At 47.6% G+C, this 19,592-nt stretch overlaps 1 protein-coding gene across 1 annotated transcript in view; it reads right to left on the minus strand.

Moving 5' to 3' along the window:
- Positions 1–19,075, minus strand: part of NECAB2 (N-terminal EF-hand calcium binding protein 2) — a 1,192,488-nt gene extending 1,173,413 nt beyond the window's left edge. The window contains exon 1 of the mRNA XM_078668986.1: positions 18,830–19,075. Coding sequence (XP_078525112.1) covers positions 18,830–19,075 — 246 coding nt within the window. The remainder of the gene's footprint in view (positions 1–18,829) is intronic.
- Between the last annotated feature and the right edge of the window lie 517 nt (positions 19,076–19,592).

Raw genomic sequence — 19,592 nt, forward strand, 5'->3', positions numbered from 1 at the left:
TCTCCAGTCCAGGATACAAAACCTGCTTCTCCTCGCCCAAGAAGTGCCAAAAGTACTGCTGGGTGGCAGCACCAAGGAACACATATGCCAGGGTGAACCCTGAAAAGTGCGTATTTTTCATCAATGCCAAATGCATTTACTTGTAATTACTTCAAAAATCTGAGAGAGGGAAAGAGTTAGCTAAAAAAAAATCAAAAGCATCTGAGAATATAGTATCCACATAGGTCAAAAAGAAATATGGGGAAATTACACTCTCAGATGCTTTTATTATTGCTCTTATTTTTTTTTATGGTCGTGGGGATGACCTTTTGACTTACACACAGGGGTCGAAACATCAACAGCTTTTTATGGTCTGGCTTGACACTGAAGGTCTCATCAGAATTTTATTTGAGCATCACTTTAGAGGGATCTTGGCTCCGGCCACATGTTGGGAGCCAGGAGTACATGTCTGTGGCGTAAAATAAGCTCAAAAAGCCCCCTCAGTGCAGGGGAGGGATCCAAGCTCCAGGGGTGGTACCTCCGCAAAATGCTAGGTGGTGGGCCAGGTAGGGGTGGCCCCCTCCTTGTACTTTGCGTGGGGTCCCCCTCAAGTTCCGTTACATCACTGGTACATGTTTTGATTGGGCAGAAGTTGTGGACTTCCACATAAAAAAGTGCTTGCACTCCTCAGAGCTGTGACCCTTTCTTTATTTATTCAGTAGCCTGAGGATGGCCTTTCAGGGGCTCACATGTAGTATTGTAATACTATTGAAGTGCCTTAAGATAGCCAGATCATTTATGATTGTTTTTCTCTGGCAGCAGCACAGATGGGAGGAGGGCTGTCATTAACCTACGTGGTGTTTACCTCTGGCTTGACAGTTCAACTGTCTCCTGACCTTTTCACTCACTCACTATAAATTCCACAATGTTTCTGCTTCCATACAAATACCTATTCATTCCCATGCTATTGCTTATGCTTTGCATTACCATAAAACATTCCTTTAAAGCCAGACCTATTGCATTGCCAGTGCTTGTTAAGGATTATTGGATTTCCAAGGGTAGTCCTGAATCCGGTCGCTGCCACTTATTGATATCATATTCCTTGACCACAATGTGTTTTTGTTGACTTTTTCACTTCACTGTGCACTGGGCCGAGATAACTCTGTTTTTTAATCTCAATGAACACATATTTATTCAGCCATGATGTTTGCATGTCTTCCATTATTTGATGTCATAAATTTTGTGGTTCCTGTTAATTATTGCGGGGGGGGGGGTTGTTGCTTTAGAATTGTATAGCCAGGTTCTTCTCTACTGTTGGGTTCCTTGTTGTGTATAGGTTCATAGGTCAAGGCATCCAGTGATTCTACACTGTCTAAAAAAAAGACACGTCAACTATTCAAATATACTGTCAGCAAATAATGACATCATAGAACACACATGGCTCTCGGTCACACGGCATGTGTCACATCTTCAGTCTAACAAAAGGAGTCCTTGATACCACATCACCAAAACCTAACGAGACAATATAACCATACACCAAATTGCATGCTCTCGGTGGACCAAACATCAAAGCAATCAAAAAACATTAACAAGCATTGGCAATGCATCGGCTTTGCCTATGTAATGAATAAAGAGCTGTTTTCTTCAATCTTCCCCTGGGAGAAGGAAAGAGCTCCCTGACAGATAACATGGAGTAGAGAGGATGTGGTGCAGTGGCCAGAGCTGCGGATTCAAGAGCTGGGGATCCCGGTTCGCGTCTCGGCGGCGCCGGGTAACACCCTGTGATTCAATGCAAATAACAATCTCTCCAGGTGACAAATTGTTATAAAAATATGCTGCAAGAGTAAAAGGCAAAACTTTATGAAAATATAGTTCCACCAAAGCGGATGTTAACAGCATTTCTGTGGCAGGAAACTGATAAGAGAAGCAGGCGAGGAACAAGCATTGGTAAATGCAGGAAAACCTGCTACAGCCGGTAGAAATGTGAAGGGAAGGTAAGTGGCATGCACATGAACCAATGAGAAGCCAGGAAAGAGAGGGATCTTAGTCCCTTTAAAGTTTATTTTAAAAACAATAGATTTCTCAAGCACAGCGCAAGTGCTGTGCAGGCGAAACCTAAAAAGCACGTGAAGTCAATGGCTGAAGGGAACTGGCCCAAAGACTACTAGCTTTCTTTACTTTTTTTTGGTGTTCAAGAAACGATGACATGAGGCCTTCAAATCAGTTCGAGCTGTGTCTGGCTATGTCTGAAAAGTATAGAGGTCCAATATAATACTGCTCTAAGTGATAGATTTCAATAGAAAGTGGCAGTGAAGGGAGGTGAAATCAAGGGCAAGACCCCATGTTTCGAAATTTAAAGTGATAGATGCTCGTCTTTCACGCACATGCCTGTTTGGAGAAAATGTGACAGCTGGTGTATATCTCATGTTTCAATTTGATTTATGTGTTTATATGAGGTTTTGTGAAGCGTGGACTCTCTATTTACATTACATTTTTTTACATAATGTATACTTTCAAAATTCAAGAACTATGCAAAAATGTCCAATCTTTTAAGGCGTGACATTTTGTCCGATTTCTTTTCATAAGAGACTGGTTCAAGCAGAAAATGTCCTTTGGGAACAGTAAACCATGGCCTAGAGACATTTTCTCTACCACCCATTCTCCAGGCCTTATCTCATCTGACTTTTCAGTGCGAGATACGACATTGGATTTAGCTTGTGTGCAGGAAAAACGATCGGCAACTCAACCCCTCCTAACGTTTCGTTCATGGGAAGCTTCAGTGTTTAATTTGTGGGAGCCAGAGGACCGGTGCCGGAAGCACTGCTCCGAAGCTCCGGTGTAATTAAACCTAGGCGCGCCGAATGCAGAGGGCTGTAGTATTTATTCCACTACAGACACTCCCTTATCCTTTTTCGTGCTCTTGCGTGTCCCTGCTTTCTGTTTGTGACGGTTTTACCGTCTGCTTTTTTTCTCTGACTTTCCGATCTCTGTGTTTTTTCCTCTCTTGCACCCTCTGATATATAAAAATAAATGTTGGGACTCACAAAATAAGCCCCTCCCTCCCCAACCACCGGCTCAAATTAAGCTTCGGAGACCACCCTTGGTAAAAGCAAATTATCGAATGTATTTGTTTCAGTCGTTCCGTCTCTCGCCTTCCTTCTTTTCAGTGACACTCCTGTTGTGCCTGGTTTCTTCTCTCATTTCCTGACATTTCCTCTCTCTCTCTTCAATCTCTCTATTTTAATCTTTGATAACCTCCTGTTTTCCAATGACCTTTGCACTGCCTCTAATCTTGTCGTCTCCTTCTCTGTCCCATTCTTATCTTCCCTTTTCCTCTGACACTCCCTCCCCCTGTTGGTTTCTTTCTTCTTCCGTGACCCTGGGTCTACGGATGGCTTGATAGGTCAGTAGGTTAATGCCCATGCTGTTGGTACCTATGACTACCTGCCAAGTCACAGATCTTATTGCTGGCGGTGCAGAATCCGCCCTTTTGTCCCCCGGGTTTAAAAAGTCATATCTCATTCATAGCACTGGAAAGATGAAAACAGGGCTCGAGTCGGGGTACCACGTGGGTGGACGGCGTCCCCCCACTTATTTTACCAGGAGCCAGGGCTTTAAGTGGGGTGAAAAAACTAGGGGGGGCTCTCGAAGGGGCGTGGCTAATTAAATTAGGGGTGTGGCATACAAACTTTAGCTAAAAATCAGTGCTTAGCACAGTGTGACGCCCGACTGGCATTTTGCTGTTTCTGTCATTGCATCCAGATATATGTTACAACAAGTAACATCATACCTACAACAAGGCAGGACAATTGGCTTTGTCAATGTCTGTTAGTTGCATAAGATAAATAAGCAGCAACTATGGCTTGTATATAATATTGAAAAAACGTCGACTTATATCCCTGGTGACACCTAGAAAATGTTGCTGCTCCCGAGTTTCAAAAAGAGAAGGGAAATCCAGAGAGAAAATGACTCTCTTTAAAGGAGTTCTTTTCCCCTACAACGCTGACCTGGCATGACGTGATGCTGTAACTTCTCCACTAGTGAGAAGTGAGCAGTGCACTTCAATTTGCCTGCTGTCACTGCAGTCCGCAAAAAAACGGACCCCCACTGCCAGGGCACAAAACAGAGCTCGATAGAGACCCGTTTCAAGGCCCCTTTTAAAGAACTGCCGGTGCTCAGACCCGGGGAGACCCGGCCCACTTAAAGCCCTGCCAGGAGCTTGATTACTGAAGCTAATGGAGCCACACATTCACTCTTTGGCCTCTCTGGGGCGAGATTGGAGCTCATTAAGAACGCTGCTCACGCGCTGGCTTCTCTGATGCAATCGCACCTAAGGGGTGAGCGAAGAAATGGGTCTGACGGTGCAAGCCACCTTTTATGACGTCACTTCCTGTCATGATGTCAGCTTCCCCCCCACTTCTTTTTTTTTAGGACTTGTGCCCTGGCTGAAAGGTTGTGGCACCAGGCGCTATGCGAAGAACTAGTTATAATTCTGTCTCTCCGTGTTTTCTCTTATTTTACTCTGTGGCATCCTTTCGCTGCCGCTCTCTTTCCATTCTGTCTCCCCAGTGAGCCTTGCAGTTCTCCCTGCATCATATCCGCCTCCCCCCTCCCCCTCTCCCTGCTGCAGCAATGGAGGTTAATCATCCCAGCACCAGCTGTCTCACACGCTTAGCAAGTACGGCTGGTGAAACCCGGGCATGGCACGGCCCATTCATCAGAGGGCTGCCGGCACCCCGCCGCTGCAGGACTGGGGGGGGGGGGGGGGGGAGTGCGTGAAGTGTGTCGGGGTGAGCAAGGAGGCAGTGGCGGCTCCTCTGCTGGGGCAGAGGAGAAAAGCCCCACAGGAAAAATAAAATAATAATATCTCCATGTTATTACCATTTTATTTTCCAAACTGGTAGGACAGGGCTGGGCTGCCCACAAAGCAGGGGGAGGAGTGGTGGGCACTTTCTATGTGTGCATGACTGTTTGGCCGTCCGGCTTGGGCCGGCAAAATAGTCATGCGCACTTGGCATGTTCTCCACCCGGCTGTATTCCACAGCCTGGGTGGAGTCCCGGTCTGAGTGCCATGATGGCTGAGCCACGGCTGTCAAATTGGAACAAGGATTTCATTGGCAAATAATATATGCAATAAAGTACCGTCAATGGTGCATTATAAGGCTCCTGGAAATCAGCATGGAATTCTGTGTCCATATAAAGGAAGGAGGCCACAGACAGAGAGCCTTTATACGGTCACGTTGACTTGCAATATTCTTTTTATGTACGTTTAAGCGTATTTTGCTTCTTTAAGTTTAACACATATTGACGCACATGCTGTTCCTTTAGCCCCACTAGTGTCATAGTTCCAATAGTTGTTACATGGCAGTGTGTCATGTCTGGCACTGTAAGACGGACCAGGCTTTTTAACAGAGAGCAATATGTATGTAGGGTTTTTTAAGACATACTGCCAAACTATTACCTACATTACAAGTCCCAGAATGCAATGAGTTGTTGGTAAAAAAAGAAATTCTGGCTCCAGTCTCACATCTGACATGCATAATGAGCAAAACAACATTTGTCTAGGCCATGTTTTAAGGCTTATTTGTGGTTAAAAAAAAGTATATTGCTCTAGAAAGGAACATATTGCAAAGTATCAGGAGCCATTTGAGAAAGGATCCTACCTTAGCCAAGAATTGTCATGCTACTCTTTTTAGGTCTTGCCTACGTGTTGTCTACAGACCTATTCTGTAGAACACCAATTCTTACAGTGAGATTTGGGTCTGCCCAATGCTTATCACTGGCTGATTTGCCTGTCCGTCTCTGCAAATTGCTTCTTCTTTGATGGCTTTCCCTCAGCCCCCTTGGACTTGCCCCACCCCATAGCTTCTTTACCAACCATTCCTTTGATTGCATGACTTGATATCCTGCCAATGCTTACATTTAGGGAACTACTTTATTATTTATCTTTCAGCACTCATGGCCGTGCATGTGTTTTCCGGATCTCTCCTACCTGCTTTCTTCCTGCTACACTGCTTTAGCAGTGCATTTGAAGTCGTTTTTGTGATACTCTTTGCTCGTTTCCTCATTAGTGTTTGCTTTCACAAGCGATTTCAATCTTGTTTGAATAATTGGCACTAATACAGTAACATGGGCTTCTAACCTTTCTTCTGCTTGTGTAATTTCAGCACAGCCTGTCGTTAATTGCCTTCTCTTCTCATGCAACATGCACGTTTCTGCAAGAAAGTCATGTACAGTATTTTTTTCTCACTGTACACTGCAGTGATGAGCCCCAGCCTTCTTCGTCCTCAAAGTCCTTTCATTTAACTCATCTTCATGTGTGCTTTTGTCAGCTTTGTACTGTACTGACCTGTAATTGCATTTATATATAGCGCTTACTACCCCTGCTGAGGCATCAAAGCACTTTTTCGGCGAGTAGCACGCTACTCCGGAACCCATACAGAATTAGTGGTGAAATAGTATAGTGAAATATGAAAGTGATTGGAGTGATGGATATGTTAGGCAGTTTTTTAGATTAAGAAGGATAGTGGAGGGATAGAAGAGGGAAATGGTTTGCATTTATATAGCACTTGCTTTACTTGATGCAGTGTTAAAGTGCTTTTGTGGCGAGTAGCTCGCCACTTCGGAACCCTTAAAGGATTAGTGGTGAATTAGTATAGTGAAAATATGAAAGTAATTTGAGTGGTGGATATGTTATTCAGTGATTTGGACTGAGAAGGATAGCGAAGGGGTAGAAGAGGTAAAAACGTTTGATTTTATATAGCGCTTGCTACCCCTGATGAGGTGTTGAAGTGCTTTTTCGGTGAGTAGTCGGGCTACTCCGGAACCCATAAAGGATTAGTGGTGAATAAGTATAGTGAAATATGAAATTAATTTGAGTGGTGCACATGTTAGTCTGTTATTTGCATTGAAAATGATAGTAGAGGGATAGGAGAGGGAATGATTTAGACATTTTTTGGTTTGTTTTGGAGCTCATAGCAGTAGGAGGAGGCTTGGGATGAGTAAAAGGGAGGTGGAGGGGGGTGAGTTAGAGGGAGGGTTTAGAAAGGCTTGTTTTGGGAGATCGGAATAGTAAAAAGAGGTATGAGATGATGCAAGGAGGGGTAGAGTAGGGAAGTCTCTCAAAAGGGTTATTTTGGTGTTATATTGAGATAAGCTGAAAGTCCAAGGCTCTTGTTGTGGGCCTAGGTATTTCGGAAGTGCCTCACTTTGTGTGCACATTTATTTTCACTTTTGCTATCATCACTCTATGAAGCTCTCAAGTTAGTGTTTAATTTATAAAAACACAAGTCCCAGGGCCCTCAACAGGAGGCCACTGCAGCTTGCACCAGACATTGCCCCTGCCAGCGCTGCCAATGGCAGTACCAACACAATTATTAATCATCACACCTCAACAAGTGTGACAATTCAGCCTTTTCCAGGCCTCCAGATCCATAAAAAGGGCTTGGGCATCTGTCAATAGTCATTTTAATGTACTGAATTAATAAACAACTGTTGTGCTTATCTTCAAATTAGACAGAACAGCGCCACCATGGGGCAGACTGTTACACACCCTGATGCTGACAATCAAGTGCTGGTGCCCAGCATGGAAAACCACAGGCTCAAATTAAGCACTGTCTCTATTCCTAGTGACTCATAAATAATTTTCAGGAAAATCTGCCATGCTCTGACCTCCAAAAGAGCTACATGTTTCTATAAATGTGTGTCCAAAAAAGCTGGCTCACCTCAAATCTCCTTTGATTCATTACTCTCGTGATGGCTCTCGAACATGCCGCACTTGATATGTTGGGATTTCTGCTGCTGAACAGCATCACCAAAGCCGGCAGGTAAGACCTATTGGCTTTGCCAATGTTTGTTATTTTCTGCATGGCATGGGCCCAGTGTGCGCATGATCGCTCCTTCCCGTTGCGTTCTACTCTGGTGCTCTGCTTGTGAATAGGGGTGGGCGAAATTTGCGTAGTCGCGCTACGCAAAGCTTTCCAAAACTGTAAAAATTCTGTGCGAGCACTCAGAAATTCCATGAACAAGCGGAATTGCTTGTTCCGCCCGCTCGGGATGCTTGTTTCCTGCTCCCGAACGCTATTTGCGTGCTGGAGGGAAATATCTTGCGAACACGCATTTTGATAGCCCGTACACGCAAAAAATTACGCGAAGCCGCGGATCGCGGAACTTTTGGCAATTCTGCGTTCTCCGCGGAACGTGAAATTACCCAAATTCCGCAAATTCAGTGAACGAAACGGAATTTACCGCCCAGGCCTACTTGTGAGTGCGTTTAAGAGGCAGGCCTGTGAGTCTTCTCTATGGTAAAATGGATCTGTTCCTGCTGGGCAGGCAGACTGCCCACTGTGCAGTGCAGGCCCCCCTCCTGCCTCTGGATGTGTGAGGGTGAAGGTGCATGGACTCCTGGAAGAGGCAGACGTGTTATGTTTTTGCATGCTACTGGTCAGAGGCGTAACACAAAATGAGTCCCTCCCTCTCCCCTGCGGAATGTGTTGGGGGGCTCTGGAGTCTCTCATATCTCACAGATATTCACTGACCTTTGGCTGAATGGGGGCCTTCTGAAAGGTTGGGGACCCCTGCACGCCCTGCTGGGACCTGCGTTTACGCACCTGCACCATCAATCACAGTTTCTAAGGGAAGTAGGCACTATGACGCCTGTTGGCTTGTTGTAATAAGTTATATCAAGCGAGATGTGATGCAGTTGTCTTATTACAGGCACGTTCTACCATCAGAACATGTCTGGAAGAAGAAAATAAATATGGGTCATTTAAAGGAAATAATGTACTTCCATAAACTCTCAAACAATTCGCCAGCCCAGGTTACACAGTCACAGGTGAAAAGGGGCAAAGGCGCCATCGACTTCAGAAGGGTTTGGTGGCTCAGTGAGCTGATGCACCCACTCCAGGGATCCGTGTTTGAACTCATGGACATAGGTTGGAAAAACTTGCGTTTTTCAGAAGTCGATAAAAACAGTGCCATCTAGAGGGGTAACAGTAACAGAAGTTATCTGTCAATAGAACCAAGAGACTTTCTTCAAGGAGCTAGAAATACACGTGAAGTTACGTTAAGTTTACTTTCAACCACAAACATCTCAAGGGTTGCTTTGGTGTAACTGGGTTGAGCTCACCCACATTGCTACCCGAGGCTCACCCCCACAAAATGCTAGTCTAACAAGCAATGCGTGGAAAGTCGTTCCCACCCACTAAACTACAGGGCGACAGAGCCTATTTCTGCACCCCCCACACACATACATTCTGACGCCCCCGCCTCCCACCCCCAAACAAAGTCCTCTCCAACATCCCTCGCAGTCCTTGATTCAATCAGCCTGCAGGACGGACTAAAGGCGGCCCAAATCAGTAAATCCCGAAAGAAGATTTGCCTGCAAAAAGCTGGATTTAATGCACATTTTCAAAGATGGAAACGGTTCTCACACAGCACACATGCCATCCTTCTGACACACGGTAGAGAAAGTGCTACTTCACCCACCGCTGACACTGGCGAAGAAGCTCCGGATGGCAGCGTTTGAAACTGGCAGGATGGACGTTTTAAATACCATTTACAGAAATAAGTTTCGAAAGATTTAATCTGACAACGTTATATTGTTAGAAAAATACGGGGGCATATTATCAAGGACCGGTGTTAAAATTATCGCCGTTTTATCGGCAGGAAACTGCCGATAAAACGGCGATAATGGGCTTGATAATACGCCCTTGTTAATTCCCATAGAAGCCTATGTTAACACCAGAACATAGGCTTCTATGGGAATTAAGGACGTATTATCAAGCCCATTATCGCCGTTTTATCGTCAGTTTCTTGCCGATAAAACAGTAAATCCCGAAAGAGGATTTGCCTGCAAAAAGCTGAATTTAATGCACATTTTCAAAGATGGAAACGGTTCTCGCACAGCTCACATGCCATCCTTCTGACACACGGTAGAGAAAGTGCTACTTCACCCAAAGTTAAAATTGGCGAAGAAGCCCCGGATAGCAGTGGTTACAACTGGCAGGATGGACGTTTTAAATACCATTTACAGAAATAAGTTTCGAAAGATTTAATCTGACAACGTTATATTGTTAGAAAAATACGGGGGCATATTATCAAGGACCCGTGTTAAAATTATCGCTGTTTTTCCGATAAAACGGCGATAATGGGCTTGATAATACGCCCTTGTTAATTCCCGTAGAAGCCCATGTTAACACCAGAACATGGGCTTCTATGGGAATTAACAAGGGCGTATTATCAAGCCCATTATCGCCGTTTTATTGGCAGTTTCCGGCCGATAAAACGGCGATAATTTTAACACCGGTCCTTGATAATATGCCCCACGGGTTCTCACATAAATGAGTGCTGGAATGACTGGGTTCTCCAACGTGAAGAGGCGGTCTACTGTGGAACCGGGAAACGTGAGATCTTACGTTCGCTTTCACAATTCGTGTGACCCTGGGCGAATCACTTTGCCTCCTTAGTGCGTCAGTTTGAATCTCTGCACAAAAGTTTCAGAACTGACTGAGAAATAGGCTAGACAGAAGCACGCGCCATATGGAAAACAGAAAAACTACTGGAAAGCAAACCTCACTGCTGCTGCTTTCTTCGATTATGGGACCGCTTGCTGTAAACTGGGCAGGTTTTTGTATCATCCACTCAGTGAAGGGCTCACTCTGAGTCTCACAGGAGCCCAGTGCTTAATTTGAGAGCACCAGGGCTCTTGTCAGACGGCCACTGCATCTTGTGCCACACATTGCCCCCGCCAGCACCACCAATGATAGTAACAACACACGTAATAACATTTACACTCCTACAAGTGTGACAGTTCGGACTATTTCAGGCCCCCAAATCTATAAGAATGGCTTGGGTGGCAGATAATATTCATTTTTATTGTATATTGAGTTAGTCATGAACTGTTGTTGTGGCCATATCTAAATTAGCCAAACAGCCCCACCTTGTGGCAGACTGTTACAGACCCGGTGCTGAGAATTAAGTGCCGAGCACTGCAAACCACTGGCTCAAATTAAACACCGGACAACACTGCACCCAGGGCACAAGTCGGGGGTACACACGGGTAACAGCGTCCACCCATTATTTTCACAGGGTGAATGCCGTCCACCCTGCAAAGAATTTGGACCGCACTGAATAATGTGCTGAACTCGTTCTGGTGTAATTTCAAACACCGGAACACATTCAGCAGCGCCTGCACGTTGTCTGCTTTCCATCTGCAACGAGCAACAACGTGCAGGCTGGGGCTGGGCTTTCTTATGTTAGATTTCAGCTGGACCCATAACAAAGGCCGATTTTGAGGGGTCACCCCAGTGTAATTTCAAACACAGGGACACATTCAGCAGCGCCTGCACGTTGTCTGCTTTCCATCTGCAACGAGCAACAACGTGCAGGCTGGGCCCGGGCTTTCTTATGTTAGATTTCAGCTGGACCCATAACAAAGGCCGATTTTGAGGGGTCACCCCAGTGTAATTTCAAACACAGGGACACATTCAGCAGCGCCTGCACGTTGTCTGCTTTCCATCTGCAACGAGCAACAACGTGCAGGCTGGGCCTGGGCTTTCTTATGTTAGATTTCAGCTGGACCCATAACAAAGGCCGATTTTGAGGGGTCACCCCAGTGTAATTTCAAACACAGGGACACATTCAGCAGCGCCTGCACGTTGCCTGCTTTCATCTGCAGTGAGCAACAACGTGCAGGCTGCGACTGGGCTTTCTTAGTTTAGACTCCTGCTGGGCCCAAAACAAAGGCCACATTTGAGGGGTCATCAGGTCTTCCTTTTGTTCGATTCTCCTGGTTGTGAGCAGTTAGGAGCCTCACACCCGATGCAAATGAAGCTTAGGGGAAACAAAGGCCTTGGCACTTCACACATACACAAGAGAAGCAGCTTTTCACTTTGTTCAGTCCCTGTTTATGAGCTATGCATGCTTGTAAGAACGTCAGATGTGTTGTCAGATGTGTTGGTCTTTCCCCAGTATTTACACACAGCAAATTGCATTTATATAGAGCTTACTTCCCCTGAGAAGGTGTTGAAATAATTTAAGTACCTCTATTTTTTCTTGTATAGCCCTACTCATCCCAATGAAGGGTGCCAGAGCGCTTTACATCAGACGTGCATATTACACATACAAACATTATATACATTTGTAAATGAATGTACAGAAAGTGTCTCTCTATTGGGACCTAATAGTGTCCTCTTTACATGCCCAGAATACACAGTTAATCTGGAAACAACCAAGAAAACAAAAACAAGAGAAGATGCACAAGGAGAGGAAAAAGATACCCATCAGCCCACTCATAAGTGGGCTGATGGGTATCTTTTTCCTCTCCTTGTGCATCTTCTCTTGTTTTTGTTTTCTTGGTTGTTTCCAGATTAACTGTGTATTCTGGGCATGTAAAGAGGACACTATTAGGTCCCAATAGAGAGATTTGCTATTTTCTTTTCTCTCCCTCTGTATTTCTGAGACCTTCTGTACCTTCCGTGTGTTTTAGTGTCTAGTTGGGGGACTAGGTACCAGTAGGTCTATAATAATTTTTTCCCCTCGGACCCCCCCTCAACCGTTTATCTCTCTGTACAGAAAGTGTGACATAAAATTGGCGGATTACAAGGTGTAGGGGATCATGTATGTGAGGGCTTAAGATTTGATGCCACATCTTGTGATGCCACTTCCTGTAAAGTCATGGCTTGTGATGCCACATATGGTGATGTCAATACCTGTGATGTCACATGTGTTGTCATGCGTGTGATGTCACGTGCAAGCTGACTAACTAGGTTAGTCCCACCTCTTCTGTTTTTAGGACTTGTGCCCTGACTGCACCGTACCACTGTTCCTGTCACAGGCAGTATGAGAAAGAGAAGCAATGACCATATACACAGGGGCGTAGCTTCCGTTGATGCAGCAGGTCCAGTGATACCGGGGGTTCAGAGAGCTGAGAAGCCACTGCACCGTGATTTTTCCTTTACTTTGTAATTCAAACAGCAGCCAGGGCGGTCATTCCCTTCCTTGCACTATGGCCCATGACACACTGGTTACACTACTGATCATACAACTAGTAGTACTCCAGCAGAGCATGTAAAATGAATCCCATATATATAAAACTGAAGTTATTTCAGATATTTGTAGGTATTTTACAGAGATCATTTTATGGGAGATGGGGCCTCTCGATCTCAAAGTGTTAGACACAGAACAGTAAAGTGTGTAGGGTCTGCCTGAAGACCAGAGTACAGAAAAAGACAGTGATAGCATTCTGTAGTGACGGAAGGCTACACGAGGCACTTTATAAAACTTCTGAATACATTCATTGATGGGAAATATGTAATTCAAACAGTACTAAACTGCACTGTGGACACTTGGTTTTTCACATTTTCATACTGCTCCTATTTTTTTAAAGAGGCTTTGGGACATAGAGTCATTTGCCCAGAATAACACTATGTTTGTATTACATGGGCAAGCCAGGATTACAGCAAGTACGTGGATTCAAAGCTCAGCAAGTCAGCCAATACACCACGTAGGAATTAGTGGTTCTAGTGTCTGTAAAGCTCTGAAGACCTGGAGCCTGATTGCATTGTTTTGCTTTCCCCTCGTTTTTTTACTGCTTGCCCCCCCCATTTTTCTTAGTGCTTTCTTCTGCTTTACCCTTGTTTTGACTGCTTTCTCCTTCCTCTCCCCATGTTTCTGAGTGCTTTCTTCTGCTTTCCCCTTGTTTTGACTGCTTTCTCCTTCCTCTCCCCATGTTTCTCAGTGCTTTCTTCTGCTTTCCCCTTGTTTTGACTGCTTTCTCCTTCCTCTCCCCATTTTTCTGAGTGCTTTCTCCTGCTTTTCCCTTGTTTTTACTGATTTCTCCTTCCTCTCCCCATTTTTTTGAGTGCTTTTTCCTGCTTTTGCCTTTTTTGTCACCGCTTTCTCCTTCCTCAACCCTGTTTTTTATTGACTGCTTTCTCCAGCTTCGTTTTTTTAATGCTATTCCTTGTTTTTTTTAACTCATGTGCCGCTCCTACCTGCTGCCTGTTATCCCACCTCCCGCATAACCCCGCTCACCGACTCCCAGCATCCCTATCTCCTCCAAGGACCTACTTAATGGAGGCCGCAGCGCGACCCCATGGAGCAGGTCCCAGGCACAGCTCTCATGTGCTGCTGCACTGCTCTGATTCCTCGCCTTTTATTCTGAATGTTTTCTCCTGCTCTGGCCTCTTTTCTTTTTACTGCTTTCTCCTTCCTTTCCACCCATTTTCCCATTTTTTCTGAGTGCTTTCTTTTGCCTCGTTTTTTTACTGCTTTCTCCTTCCTTTCCACCCATTTTTCTGAGGGCTTCCTTTTGCCTCATTTGTTTTACTGCTTTCTCCTTCCTTTCCACCCATTTTTTCTGAGTGCTTTCTTTTGCCTCCTTTTTTTTACTGCTTTCTCCTTTCTTTCCCCTTGTTTTTCTGAGGGCTTCCTTTTGCCTCATTTGTTTTACTGCTTTCTACTTCCTTTCCACCCATTTTTTCTGAGTGCTATCTTTTGCCTAATTTTTTTACTGCTTTCTCCTTCCTTTCCACCCATTTTTCTGAGCGCTTTCTTTTGCCTCATTTTTTTTACTGCTTTCTCCTTCCTTTCCCTTTGTTTTTCTGAGGGCTTCCTTTTGCTTTTGCATCATTTTTTTTTTTTACTGCCTTCTCCTTCCTCCCCCCATTTTTCCGTGCGCTTTCTCCTGCTTTTGCCTGGTTTTCACTGCTTTCTCCACTAAGCAGCTAGCAACTCCAGCGCCTTGAGACCCCCAGAGGTGATTTCCACACTTTATAAATCCCGATTGAAAGTGCACAACTGATACAGTGCCATCTTTCTCTGACATTTGTGCTGATGGACCTCAGCAAGCGCAGCTTAGCACTCATCGACAAGCCGGAAAAGGCACCAGTGTACCCCGCTGGGCGTCGAAAGGCCAATGTAAACTTAAGTGCAGACTTGCACTATGCACTTAAGAAATGCGGTTTTAAAACGCTTGATGTGCCGGATGCAAACTGCTTCCTCACTAATGCCTCACTCCGTCTAAGCCTTCACCGTGCAACAGGATTCTCTGGGCCCCAAAGCACACGAGTTGAACCGGGTGCAGTAGCAGTGGTCAGAAAGGGAAGGGTCGTCCTTAAGTAGAACAGACTCTTCGTATGGATCGTCTTGATGCTAATTGACGTGTGATCGGGCAAGAAAAGAGCGCAGAGCTTTATTTTTAAAGAAAATAAGTGCAGGGAGTCCGCCGCCAGCTGCCGAATGCAGAGGTTTCCTTGTCCTGGTTCCACCTCGTGCCTCGTGCTTTCCACCCCCTACACGCCCGGCTCTTCAGCCCACTCCTGCAGGGTCTTTTCATCTCTGAAACTCCTTCCTTCTCTCCCCAGCCCCTCCCTTGTCTGCCCTGGTTAAAGTTGAAGGATGACAAGTAAGTCCTGAAGAACGAGGGCCGGTGATCGCCATGGATTTGTGACTCGAGAGTCTAGTAAGAGTGTAAAATCAGGGCGTTCACCCCTGCCTGCTCTGTGGCTCGTCCGCTAACAGTTCCCGTGCCAGGCCCGGGTCACCGGCCCCAGTCAGAGAGCCGGAAGGCCGTGCGGGCAGCGGCTCGTGCCTGGCCCGGGTCACCGGTCCCAGCTAGAGACCGGATCCTAAGGAGGACGAGGAGGCAGCGGCTCGTGCCAGGCCCGGGTCACAGGCCCCAGCCAGAGACCGGATCCTGAGGAGGGCGAGGAGGCAGCGGCTGGGAGTGTGCTAGCGTTGAAGATAGTAGATGCTCCCAGGTGCTCCCTACTGGGGGCGTGGGGTACCTTGAAACAATGTTCACAATATTCTAACCCTGCAACATGTCTCCGGTGCACAGGTCTGTGTGCTCAGATTTCAGATTCCACTTCTTGCACACCGCTGCGGCACCTCCTTGAGAGGCAGAGGCATAGCTTCCACGGGTGCAGCAGGTGCAGTGGCACCAAGACCCAGAGGCGGCCACCGAACCCTGATCATTGCACTCAGGCAGCACACCGCTGCGGCATCTCCTTTACAGGCAGAGGCGTAGTTTCCACTGGCGCAGCAGGTGCAGTGGCACCGGGACCATGAAACCTGAGGTGCTAACTGAACCCTGATCATTGCACTCAGGCAGCACACCGCTGCTGCATCTCCTTGAGAGGCCATAATAGGTCAGAGGGGAGGTCCCAGTACGCACTTTGTATGTCCTATGCTCCCTTCTATTCCTACCCACAGAGATGGAAGGTCTCCGCATAAAACTCTCCGAACACAAGTTTTTTCTTTAGTTTCCAATTCACTGTGTGCTCCCATTCAGTACAGTGTGACTGGACGGCACATGGGCGGGGGAGGGGGGGGAGGGTGGAGGGAGGAGGGAGGGGGGGAGGGGGAGCCTATTTCGCTCCAATGTAAAATCACAAGAATTCGTAATATTACAAATGCTATAGAAATTGAAGCAAAGAGATGTGGTGCCCCCTTCCGTCCCACTTACCAACCCCCTAAGCTCAATGCAACGCAACAGAGATCCTGAGTTTACATAGGCCGTGAACCGGCAGCAAACATGCTTCTCGCAAAACAGTAAACATCTCCGTTAACAAAGTTAAACAGAGGCCAATCTGTGTAGCGCCAACTACTTCTAGGCACTCAAATCTTCTGGAGAAGCCGCCATCTCTCAGAGCCTAGCCGATTCGCGAGCGATCGGGGGCTGAAACCGATTAGGTAGCTTCTCTTCCCACAGGGCATGCGCTAAGTACTGCTAAGAAACACAGGGGTTAGAAATTAGCAGGGGCCGGTCGGGCGAGCGGTGCAGGAGAACGGGCTGGGAAGGAGCTGTCCACCACAACAGTGCTGGAGCTGTCCACCATAGCAGTGCTGGAGCAGTCCACCACAACAGTGCTGGAGCAGTCCACCACAACAGTGCTGGAGCTGTCCACCATAGCAGTGCTGGAGCAGTCCACCACAACAGTACCGGAGCTGTCCACCACATCAGTGCTGGAGAAGTCCACCACAGCAGGGCTGGAGCAGTCCACCACAACAGTGCTGGAGCTGTCCACCACATCAGTGCTGGAGAAGTCCACCAGAGCAGGGCTGGAGCTGTCCACCACAACAGTGCTGGAGCTGTCCACCACAACAGTGCTGGAGCTGTCCACCACAGCAGTGCTTGAGAAGTCCACCAGAGCAGTGCTGGAGCAGCGTCTTCAACCAAAGGACGAGTAACGAGGATGGGTGGGGTTCGCACCACCCCAGTAACCACCACGACTGAAACTGGTGTCTGTCCTTTGATTCGATTACCTGCTAGTTGCACAACGAATATTGGGCTGGTTCTAGAGTAACGTACAGTTTCAGCAAAACCATTCTGGAGCAGAGCAGGCGGTGATCCCAGGAGGTTCCGTCCGCAGGAGTTTGCGCTCGCTTTCCACTGCCAGCAGCTGCATTCAGATGCATTCAAATTGGGCAAGCTACCAGGTTCGAGACTCTCGGGTTAAAATAAAGTTTGTATGTAGTGCTTCATACAGTGCAACCTGCAGCAGACCTTAGGGGTGCAAGCAGATCGCGTCTACCTGGGTTATCTGGTTCAATATTACGCATGCATCGGCCGGCTAGCAGTTCACCTATGATTCAAACATGTAGCGTGTTATGCTGTACATGTATCTCTTCAACAGATGCGATTAACAACGAGGCTATCCCACGTGTTTATAAGTTCAGGCGCAGCGGCTGTTCCGCATATCCAAAGTTAGTTTATTGCCATACGGGTACCTGCGGGCTCGAGGAGATAGTGAGCCTATTAGGTGCCAATGTGAAAGAGATTCTTAGAAAGGGCTCGGACAAATCATGTTCTACCGAATGTATTCGCAAGAGATACCTGCAGTAAGTGCCTTAACTCACCAAGCTAGCATACCAGCGCAAGTGCTCAATTGCAACCTTTTCTGTTCTTGAAAATGCCGTGTGACCGGAAACTTCACAGAGAGGCTGGATTGACATGGGTGAGGTGTCAAGGGAGGAGTAGGGTGGTTTCAAGCTTTTACGGGGGGGGGGGGGGGGGGGCTGCAGATTGCACTGTGAGGATTTCACGAGAGGAGATGCTTTTCTCCTCTCCCCAGATGTCTACCGCAGGTGCGTTCTCCCGCTGAGTTGTTTTACGACTTGGTGTTTGCCCGCTCATAGCCTATCCTAGGGGTGTCTTGTAACTTGAGAGAGTTCGGGTAGGCGCGCACTGCCCATGCATGAGAGGTTCACGGTCGCTGTACCAAAGCTTACACCCAAGGCAGCAGCAGGGGCACCGACTAACCGAGCAATCTTGCCAGTTTAGGTGCTTGTGTTGCCCGTTACTGAAGGTGCCGTGTCTTACATGGTGAGATTGGTATGTGGGTTCTCAAAGGCTTTAGGGTCGTGGTGATGGATGGGGTCGGGGGAGCCTGCTACTCACTCCGGGAAGTCTGAGGCGTCTCTCCACGGCACAGACAAGAGGTGGAACACATACCCCAAACCTCCATAGTAGGTGCATATAAAAGTGCGCTGTTTACCCTTAAAGTGTGTGCCCTTCGGCAGGTGCGGTGCCTCGCAACTTTAGAGAGTTTTCAGATTGTCTTTGGGCGCCCGTGGACGCCGGGCAGGGGGCAGAGGATGCCAGCTACTCAAACACAGAATACAAGAGATGTCACCTGCAGGGATTGGGCATAAAGAGCAGATACTTGAGTATTACAGAGACCAGCTCCCGGGATGTTTACAGCAGGTGCGCGCGCCCACAGAGCTACCCCGAGGCTCACAATGCATGCTCTTCCACCGCCCGTCCGTGCCACCCGAGGCAGGGTTTGTGTGGCACGGGGTGTCCGCGAGCGGGTGAGGGCAGAGGGAGAGGGCGGCAGGTACTCACATCCAGGATGACGGAGATGCCTCTGCGGGGCTCGGGCATGGCCAGGTGCCCGCCGGCCGCCATGCCCTCCTGCTGCATCAGCTCCCGGGTCTCGGGCAGCAGGCTCTTGTCGCTCATCTTGGTGGCGATCCAGCGGAATAGGCCGTCCAGTGCTCGGCCCTGCGGCTGCGGCTGCTGCTGCTGTTGCTGCTGCTTGAGGATCTTGTGGACACTGTCCCTGCAGTAGCGCGCCGCCTGCTCACACATCTTTCACACAGTCCTCATGCTGAGGGAGCGGGGGATTCCCTCCCACACGCTCTGCATCACCTCTTACAAGCGGCGGAGAGGCCGGCCTGCCGCCTATCCTCTGCCGGGGGCGCGGAGGACACGCCCTCTGGAGCGTGCCTGCGCGTACCGGGGAGCCCCGCCCCCGTGGAGAGACACCTATGGGGAATGCATCGGCCCTCGAAGCTAGGGCTACCTGTGCGCGAGCACCGCCACGTGGGGAGGCACCTGTGTGTTATACGGCGCCCCCGAAGCCAGGGGATGCCTGGGGGCGTTCCACCGGGAGAGGCACATGTGTGTTGTACAGCGCCCAGAAGCCAGGGGTACCTGTGTGGGAACCTGGCTCCGTGGAGAGCAGTGCTTACTTTGAGCCGGTGGTTTCCGGTGCACTTAGTTGTCAACACAGGCACTTGTACAATTTGGCACTGCCTGGCTAATTTATAGATCATCACAACAACAGTTAATTATTAAATGGATACTAGGGTGACCAACTGGCATT

Source organism: Lissotriton helveticus, chromosome 12 (assembly GCF_964261635.1).
Source record: "Lissotriton helveticus chromosome 12, aLisHel1.1, whole genome shotgun sequence".
Classification (NCBI taxonomy): domain Eukaryota; kingdom Metazoa; phylum Chordata; class Amphibia; order Caudata; family Salamandridae; genus Lissotriton; species Lissotriton helveticus.